The 10,233-nt window shown below is 40.5% G+C and overlaps 1 protein-coding gene across 1 annotated transcript in view; it reads right to left on the reverse strand.

Moving 5' to 3' along the window:
• Ubap2 (ubiquitin associated protein 2) overlaps positions 1 to 10,233 on the reverse strand; it is an 88,059-nt gene that overhangs the window by 44,064 nt on the left and 33,762 nt on the right. Inside the window, exons 4-5 of the mRNA XM_031376734.1 lie at positions 5,085 to 5,162; positions 2,548 to 2,658 (exon numbers count right to left, since the gene is read on the reverse strand). Of these exons, the coding sequence (XP_031232594.1) occupies positions 2,548 to 2,658; positions 5,085 to 5,162 (189 nt within the window). The remainder of the gene's footprint in view (positions 1 to 2,547; positions 2,659 to 5,084; positions 5,163 to 10,233) is intronic.

A 10,233-nucleotide genomic window follows, 5' to 3' on the forward strand; every position in this document is an offset into this window, starting at 1 on the left:
TCATACACACACACACACACACACACACACACACACACAAACAACCAGGCATAGTGATGCATGCTACATAAAACACTGACTCAAAGTAAAATGTTTACCCAACACATTGCCAAATTTATATTTATTTCATATTTAAAGAAGCTAAAGAAATGGCAATACGTAAAAGTATCTAGGTGTACCTCTACCACCTAGTGGTAGGATTAAAAGCATATGCCACCATGAGAGTGTCGTACATGTAGGCCTGTTTACAATATGCTTGACTAGCAACCAAAGGTCAGAAGTGGGTGCCAGATCTCCTGAAACTGGAGTTACAAACAGTTGTGAGCTATTGTATAGGTGTTCTGCAAGAGCAGCACATGCTCTTAACTGCATAGCCATGTCTCCAGCCCAAAAACTTCAATTTCAATTCAACATCAATTTTTTGTTGTTGTTGTTTTTCAAGACTGGGTTTCTCTGTGTAGTCCTGGCTGTCTTAGCACTCACTCTGTAAATTAGGCTGGCCTCAAACTCAGAAATCTGCCTACCTCTGTGTCCCAAGTGCTGAGATTAAAGGTACCACTGCCCAATTCAACATCAAAATTTTAAAATGTAGTATACAGTCACAGTATTTGGTTTCTCACAGCACTCCAATTTTATTAAGTGACTATTTGTAACAACCTCCCCTCAAAGCAATAATGTGACTAAATGCAAACATTGAAAAGAATGGTACTTGTCAGGTTTAATGGCTAACACCTTTAATCCCAGCACTCAGAAAACAGAGAGGCAGGCAGATCTCTGTGGGTTCAAGGCCAGCCTTGAATATGGATTCAAAGCTAAAAGTGAATTCCAGGACAGTCAGGGCTATATAGTGAGACCCTGTATTGAAAAAGAAAAAAGAGAAAGGACATTGGATGCTCTTCCAGAGAAAGGATCCCAGATTTGATTCTCAGTATCCACAGGATGGCTCATAACCATTTGTACCTCCAGTTCTGAGGAATCTGATAACCCGTTCTGGCTTACATAGACATAAATGCATCTAAACACCCATCCACATAAAATAAACACACACACACACTTTTAATATGTGCATATAAGGTCTGGAGATGGCTCAGCACTTACGGGCACTCACTGGCTGATCTTCCAGAAGATCTAAGTTTGATTTCCAGCAACCAAATAGGAGTAGCTCACATATAACTCTAGTCTCAGGGACCTGACACCTTCTTCTGGCCTTGACATGTACAAGGCTATCAAGTATTGTATATACATACATGAAAAGAAAGCATCTATACACATAAAATACACAAATCTTTTAAAACTAAGACAGTCTGACTGTCTCTCCCTTGCTCCCCCCTTCTGTGTGTGTCTGTGTGTGTCTCTGTGTGTGTGTGTGTGTGTGTGTCTAAGTTCATATAATGGAATTATATGCCATTTTGAATTACCATAGTAGAGGCCTGGAAACTGAACTCAGGTCCTCTAGGGAGCATGCTTATAGACAACGGGCCATCTCTCCAGCCCCAAGAAAACCACGATGTATTATTTGTTCTAATTTTCTCTGAAATAGTTTCCTCAGTTTAGAAATATAAATCAAATACAATCCAATTTCCATAAAGAGATCAAGGGAACAGAGTGGACAACATCCTTGTATGATTTTCAAGCACTATAACTTATTTTCTATGTCTGTGCATTGTCAGGGTCAAAAGAACATGCCTATGGAAAATTCATTAAAATTCATTAATAAGGAGTTAGCAAAACCTGGTTTTCAGTTAGTCTGAAGATATAAGAATAAGGGCAGAAAGGGCTGGAATGATGGTTCAACAGTTAAGAGCACTTGGAGGCAGATACTCTGGTCTACAGAGGGAGTTCCAGGAAGGCCAAAGATACCCAGAGAAACGCTGTCTTGAAAAGCAACAACAACACAGAGTGCTTGCTGTTGTTTTATAGAGGAGGACATGGATTCAGTCTCCATCACCTACATGGTGGTTTACAACTACCCAGAACTCTAGATCTACGGGATATTAATGCCTTCTGACTTCCTAGGGAAACAGGCGCTTACCTGATACATAGCCACATACATAGAACAAAATAAATACATCTTTTTTCTTTAAAAAAAAAAAAAAAAAAGGTAGGGCTAGGGCTGTAAGTTAGGAACGTGCTCCTAGAGTGTTCACATTCCCAGCCTGCATAATCAAGTATGGGGGTGTCTCCTGTCATCTTAGAACAAAGGAGACAGGAAGATCAGAAGTTCAATGTCATCCTCAGAGCAAGTTTGAGACTAGCCTGGGATAAAGCAGAGAGTAAGACCAATAAGGGGTGGCCAGAGGTGGTAACTAAAATGAGCAGTCTGGAGCCACAAGCTTTTCAGCTTGGACACTTTCAGAAACTGTTGGCTGAAAAAAATAGCCACCCAAGTTATTGTTCTTGGTGGAACTTTCCTCTAGTGCTTGTCTATAACATGAATGATGCCAGGGCTGTTTCCCTCAACACTCCCTCTAACACAGCTTCCATCCACAGGGAAACTGGAAATGCAACCTGACACTGGGGCTAGACCAGTGAGTGGGTGATACTTACAGTGTCAGAATTTCCTTCCAGCAGTATATTGATAGCTTTGTTCACATCACCGTTACAGTCATGGAGGGCCACGATGCTTTCATCCTGATTTTTTCCCGTCACTTCCATAAGCTAGTCAAAGAATCAGAAAATGGTTAAAGGAAAGTTAAAAAAAAAAAAAAAAAAGACATTCAGTATTTGTGATTCTTCTATTCAAATACAAAATTACGCTGTCCTTCCGCATGATCGCCTTTTCTAGACTCTAGTTTACTAAAGTTTAGGCTCAAAGAGCAGGTTGAGATTCCTGAGCCCCTTTTGTCCCCCAAATAATACTAAGCAAAGACAAGTCTTTTTTTTCTTTTTCTTTTTTAAAATTGAGTAGTGGTAGCTGGTCTGGAACAACCTGCTATACAGACAAGGCTGAACTCAAACTCATAACTGATCAGCCTACCTCTGCCTCCCAATCTAGGATTACAAGTGTTCACCACAACCCTCAGCTTATGAAACTGCACAACATATGCACAGACCGACATTCTCAGAACTCCTAGATCATGCTCAAATTTAGGTGAATAACATAGAACTTGCAAAGTTTTGATTCATAAATGTAAACTGGGACTTCGTTTGAACACAGACAGCATTCACTAATTGCATTAGAACATCCTATATACAAACTTAGTTACACCCTACAGTCTCACAGCTACTCTCCTAAGCATAATACTGTCTCTAGAAACTTGAGCACATCTTAGAACTGCAGTAAAAGTAAATTTCAGCCCACTCTCTTTAATCAGCCTAACGAACTTCTTAGCATCTTCCTAAAGTATTGGGGAACAAACCTATGACATAAGTGTTGTGTATGAGTGGAATTTAATTATTTTAACATGTACTCATGTTCAAAACGGTTTGATTTCAACATTTCACAAGATTCATGTCTGCAGTACCAAAGCTAATTAATAGGAACACCTGTCTAGAACACACATCTTGTGGGCTGCATCTGTAGTTCAGTGGTAAGAACATTTGCCTAGAAGGTATGAGGCTTGATCCTCAGCACTACAAAAGTAAATAAATTTAAGAAAATTTAAGGAGGCCTTTTGGTCTAATAAACATAAGCATAGATCTTTACATTAGAGCACAGGACTACCAGTTCTAACCACTCTATGGATTCCCAGTGCTTTATGTTCACATTTTCACTATGAGAGTGAAGGACAAGCACTCTACAGTAAGATAAAGCTTGTTACCTTTACTTTTATCTGACACAGGATTCTCACTAAATTGCCAGATTTAGTGAGAACCATTTAAATTTCAGTCTTCCTACCTCAGCCCTTCAAGTAGATAAGATCATACAACTGCACCACACTTGCCTAGTGTTTAGCTATTGATATAAGCTATCTATACTATCTGGAACATACAATTATTAAGACATACAATAAGAATCAGACTTTGCGGGCTAGTGAGATGGCTCAGCGGTTAAGAGCACTGACTGCTCTTTCAAAGGTCCTGAGTTCAAATCCCAGCAACCACATGGTGGCTCATAACCACTCGTAATGAGATCTGATGCCCTCTTCTGATGCCTCTGAAGACAGCTACAGTGAATTATGCTGGACTGAGAGGAGCCGGGAGAGGTCCCGAGTTCAATTCCCACCAGCCACACACATGATGCATCACAGCAATCTGTACAGCTACAGTGTACTCATCCACATAAAATAAATAAAATAAATCTTAAAAAAAAAAAAAAAATCAGGGTTTCTCTGCATAGCCCTGGCTGTCCTGGAACTCACTCTGTAGACCAGGCTGGCCTCGAACTCAGAAATCCACCTGCCTCTGCCTCCCAAGTGCTGGGATTAAAGACGTGTGCCTCCACTGCCCGTCAAAAGTTATACTTTCTAAATCTAGGTATACGGAACTGTCAGTGGGATTTCACAAATGTCTAGTCCACTGGTCACATGCAAACACTAATTACTGAGATTCTACTGTCAACATAAACATGCTCATGCCGTATTTCATCATCTGGCTACCAATATTAAGTACTTGATGATAGGCCCAAAAGTTCAGACTAATTAATACGTTTATTTTAAAAATAAAATTCCTAGTGAAACTAGTGCAGGGGCTAGAAAAATGACTCGGCAGTTAAAAGTAGTTGTTGCTGCTGCAGAGAACATAGGTTCAGTTCCCAGCATTCAACAAGGGCTCAGAATCATCCAAAACACCTATTCCAGGAGATCTAATGTCCCCTTTTGACATCCTTAGATAAGAATGCATGATACACATATATACATGTAGGCAAAACCCTCACATACAAATATTCTTTTAAATAATTTATTTTATATTATATACAATGTTTTCCCTACAGTCATGTCTGTGTGAGGGTGTCGAATCCTCTGTACCTGGAATTACAGACAGTTAAGAGCTGCCATATGGGTACTGGAATGCACCCAGGTCCTCTGGAAGAATAGCCAGTGCTCTTAACCACTAAGCCATCTCTCCAGTGCTGGGATTAAAGGGAAAATACTTTTTTTTAACTAAGAAAGGAAAAATCACAGTATCCTTTGATAGAAACATACCTGTTTAACTTTAGCTTCAAAATCTGAATCATTCTTATCAAAGATCACTTGAGCAAGCCGCATCTGTTCAGCCGTTGCCTAGGAAGCAAAAAGTGGTAGACTTTTTAGCAACTAAAATACTACAACAGATGCTGGAATGTCAGTCAACGATAAGTCTCCACCACTAAGCATGACTCTGAGAAACGCTGGTTAACCAGGTATGGTAGCACACTCTCACCATCACAGAACCTGAGAGGTGGGGCTCATCTCAGGGAAGGAGGAAGGAAGTAGCTAGCTTGGGACTCAGGACTATTTATAACCTGCTCGCATAAGAAAACTACCATCCAATTAAACAGCATAAAGGACTTGTTCCTTCACAATGACCTAGTGGCCATGCTGCTTACTTGGATTTCCTTCCCACTGAGAAGGTAGGGAAGAAAGCAAAGCAAGATGCCAGTTGTGGTGGTGCCACCTGCCTGTGCTCCAGTACTCAGGAGCATCCAAGTCCTGAAGGGAAAGATCTGCATTTAACTGAATGCAGCTAAATTACTTCATTAATTCTGAAGTTAATTCTCTCTTACAATCTTACAAATGTATAAATGGGGAAAAGATTTCAGTCAGCTCCACAGAAAATAGGATTCTTCATTCTAGACCCTGTTTTAGAAAGCAGGCTCCTGAATGTTTAACATAGAGCAGTTAAATATCAGTAGCATTGCACAGTGTCAGAACTACAAGAGCTCACTTGGGTTGTGGAGGTTTGATGGTTTGCTGTTTTTGTTTAGTAACAGAAATTGAATCTAGAGCCTCCCACATGCTAGGCAAGCACTTACCAGTGATAAATATTTCTGTTTTATATTTTTGTTGTTGTTGTGTGCTATTGTCGTGAGACAAAGTCAGTCTAAATTGCTCAGGCTGGTAGCATATGTCTTTCTTTCCTATAAGCACTCCAGAAGCAGGAGAATCTCTACAGAAGGAATTCTGGGACAGACAGAGCTGTTTGATAGACTTCTTATGTCAAAATTGGATTAGATTGCCTAGGTTGGCTTTGAACTCTCTCTATAATCCAGACAGGCCTTGAAGTCATAATTATAGCCCCTAAGTACCTGGGACTATAAGACTGTGCCACCAAGCCTGACTGGATTTTCTTTTACTTCCTTGAGATAAGAGTCTTACTAGATAGCCCGGGCTAGTCTTAAACTCTTCTTTCTTCAGTCTCAATCTACAAAGTCCTGAGATTAGAGACATATACATCATTATTTCTGGTTCCTATACAGTATCTTAATTTTGAAAATATACCAGGATTAGGCCAAGAAGTAAATAGGTAAAAGATATAAACTTCCTGCCAAATCTCTGTACAAATTTCTAGTAAAATTAACATTACTTCAAAAGTACTTCTTCAGTTACTGTTCTTTCTTAAAAAGCCATATTGTGTACTCACACTGACAATCTATTTGACTGCTACTTGACTTACGTGTGGACAGTATGAACAGGGTCAGGAGTTAGTCTCTCCTCAGCCTTGGGGCTCATGTTTCCTTGGCTAGATAGAAGCCAGAAAAACCAAAAAAGCCTCTGCCTCTGACCCCTCAGAGCTGGGTTCATCAGCATGAATGGAACCCCAGCTTGCCACACGGGTGCTAGAATCCAGACTCTGGTCCTCAGATTGTACAGCAAGCACTCTTAGTTGCAGAGCCATCTCTTCAGGCCCAGGATACTACTTAGAGGGAAAATTTTTGTCGCTATTATTTGGGTTGCTGTTGATTTTAGGACAAAGTCTTATTATGTAGCCCTGTCTGGACAGTAAGTCACTGTTACCTAGAATGGCCTCAAATTCATGGCAATTCTCATGCCTGAGCCTTTAGAATGATAGAACTCTAGATATTAAGTACCATGCCTAACTATACTTTTATAATTAAATATACATTTATTGTTTTTTTAAGGGAAGGGCATCCTATAGCACACATTTGGAGATCAATGAATAAGTTTAAAAATTGTTTCTCTCCTCCTACCATGTGAGTCTTGGGAATTGAACTCAGGTTAGTCAGACTTGATCACAGGTACCATTATATGATGAGCCACTCCACTAGCCCTAAATTCTCATTCTTTCTTTGTTTTGTTTTGTGAGACAGATCTCACTGTATATCTCTGAATGGCCCAGAACTCACCATGGAGACTGTGCTGGCCTTGGAACTCACACAGATCCATATGCCTCTGCTTCCCCCAGCATTGGAATTAAAGTTGTGCACGCACCACCATGCTTGACTAAGTTAGGATCCTTTACTAAAGTCTGCATTAATTCCTGAACACATATTTAAAATCCTAAATACTTGATCAAGTATGGCACTAGGAGAAAGAAGTAAGGTGATCAGAAACTCAGGAGGGACAGAACAAGACAGTCTCAACCAACACAGCAAAGCTTTTCTTCAAAGCTTTTCTCAGGTTTGTTTTAGTAAGAAAGAATGTTATGTAGGCTCAGCTAGGCTAAAACTTACTATACATATACAGCAGAAGATGATCTTAAATATCCAACCTTTCTGCTTTTGCCTTCCAAGTGCTTAGGGTACAGGCTTATGTCACCACTCCCAATTCATGTGAAACCAGGGTTTGAACCAGGGTCTTGTGCATGCTGGCCAAACACTGTACCAACTGAACTACAGCCTAGCTCCATTCACCTTTTATTATAAATTTTATTCATTTCAAGGAACTTGACGATGCAGGGGGTACTAGCAGTTTCTGAATTATAAAGCACCTTTTTTTTTTTACAAGGCCTTTCCATTTCATGTAGGTGGGCAATTATACAAATTCCAGCAGCTGTGGCCTATTATGCCCAATCTAAATGCCAAGCCTGTCGTCCCAATCTTTTCATGCTATTACCTCAGCTTAACTGTCTGTATAGAAATTCAGCACCCCACACGTCCTGACAGTGTCAATGCGATCTTTCCCATATACTCAAAAAACTTAAATACACTTTCATTATTCCTACTACACACTAAATAACCATTCCCTGGACCCACCGTCACCTGAGAAGTTCCAGTGTTGTAGACAAAAAGCCCAACAGCATGATCAATGAAAAGGAGACAGGAACAACTAAAAAGAACTATAACCTGACAGGGAGAGATCACATTACATTTGGAGTCTGGATGAAAGTCATTTCTGAATGATAGCAAACCATGGATGCTTAGGGAGCTAAAAGCACACCAGACCAATTTGCCCCATATTAATACAGTACCTTCTACTGCCTTTCATAGCAGATCTAAACATTGCATATTACTTTTGATTTAAAATGTCTGGGGGAAGAGTAGGAGATAGGAACTAAAGAGATGACCCAGAGATTAATAATGGCACCTACTGCAGAAAACCCAGATTAGTTCCCAACACCCACAAGACAACTAACAACCACCTATTTCTCCAGTTTCAAAAGATAATAATAATAATAATAATAATAATAATAATAATAATACCCTCTTCTGGTCTCTACAGGTACTAGGCACACATGGTGCACACACATTAATGTAGGCAAAACATCTATACATATAAAATAAAGATACATTTTAGGCTCTCTCTCTCTTCCCCCTCTCTCTCGGATACTGCACCCTCTCTCCCTCTCAGTTAAACTTCTTACACATGGAAAAAAAAAAGATACATTTTAGAATCAACAAAAAGAGCAAACATAACACAAGTTTATAATCCTACCACTGACTGAGGAGCCAGAGGCAGGCATTTCTTCAGAACAGCTTGATCTACAGAGTGAATTCCACACTAGCTAGGGCTACACAGTGAGACTCTGTCTTAAACAACTGAAAAACTACTACCAAGGTGAATGGGCTGGCAACATGGCTCAGCAGGTTACATGAGCCTGGTGATCTAAGTTCAATCCTCAGAACACATATAAAGGTGACAAGAGGGGAAAACTTTACAAAGTTGCCCTCCAAGCTGCATACTCAACCATGACATGCTTATTATCTTCATGTGTGTGTATATGCCTGCATGTGCAGGTGAGTTTATACTCATGCACATGCAAGCTTTTGTCCCTTCATGCGCACGCACACGCGCGCGCGCGCGCGCGCGCGCACACACACACACACACACACACACACTCTTTACTTTTAAAAATAACATGTAAAGGTAAAATAAAACTACATATTGACAATGAGCCATCACAGCAGCACTCCGCACTCAAGAATCAAGAAGGGAGGTTCATGAGCCGCAAGCCAACCAAGCTACAAAGGCTGTCTCAAACTAAACTAAACCAGAAAGAAGAAAAAATGTTTATACCTTAAGAAACTAAAGAAAAGTAAACTAATACACCAAAGCAAATAGAAAAGAAAGAACAGAAGGCAGAGGAACTAAAATAACTGAAGATTAGAAAGGAGGACGCCATCAAATTAGAGCATGACTCCCAGCTGGGTGTGGTCACTCACAGTCCCGGCACTGAGAAACTAAGAAGGATCTGGTCAAAGTTCAAATCCACCCCAGGTTATGTACTGAGCTCTGAATCACCTGCCTTAAAGATTAAAATGCTGCCGGGTGGCGGTGGTGCACACCTTTAATCCCAGCACTTGGGAGGCAGAGGCAGATGGATTTCTGAGTTCGAGCCAGCCTGGTCTACAGAGTGAGTTCCAGGACAGCCAGAGCTATACAGAGAAACCCTGTCTCGAAAAAACAAACAAACAAAAAAACCCCAAACAAACAAAAAAAGAAAAGATTAAAATGCTGTATTAAAAAGGGTGGTGGGGGCAGCCTGGAGTTAGTGGTGGGAAGCAGAGGCAGGCGAATTTCTGTGAGTTTTAGGCTTGCCTGGTCTACTGAGAGAGTTCCAGGATAGCCATAGCTAGTACAGAGAAACCCCTATCTCAAAAAAAAAGGAAAAGAAGAGAAAAGAAAAGAAAGAAAAGAGGGGGAAACATAAATCTTGAAGTCTTGAGGAAGGGGGAGGTCACTTTGCTTTGGTTTTTGGTAATCCTAGAGGCAGATCCCAGGGCTCTAGCAAGGTGGTCACTCTTCTATTGAGCTAGCTTCATTGCTACCTGCTCAAGGATTGAGGAGATGTCAATAAAATAGCTACAAAGACACACAATTCAAGAGTAGTAATATTAGGACTGAGAAGCCCGGCGTGGTGGCGCACGCCTTTAATCCCAGCACTTGGGAGGCAGAGGCAGGTGGATTTCTGAGT

Source organism: Mastomys coucha, unplaced genomic scaffold (genome assembly GCF_008632895.1).
Source record: "Mastomys coucha isolate ucsf_1 unplaced genomic scaffold, UCSF_Mcou_1 pScaffold18, whole genome shotgun sequence".
NCBI classification, from domain to species: Eukaryota; Metazoa; Chordata; class Mammalia; order Rodentia; family Muridae; genus Mastomys; species Mastomys coucha.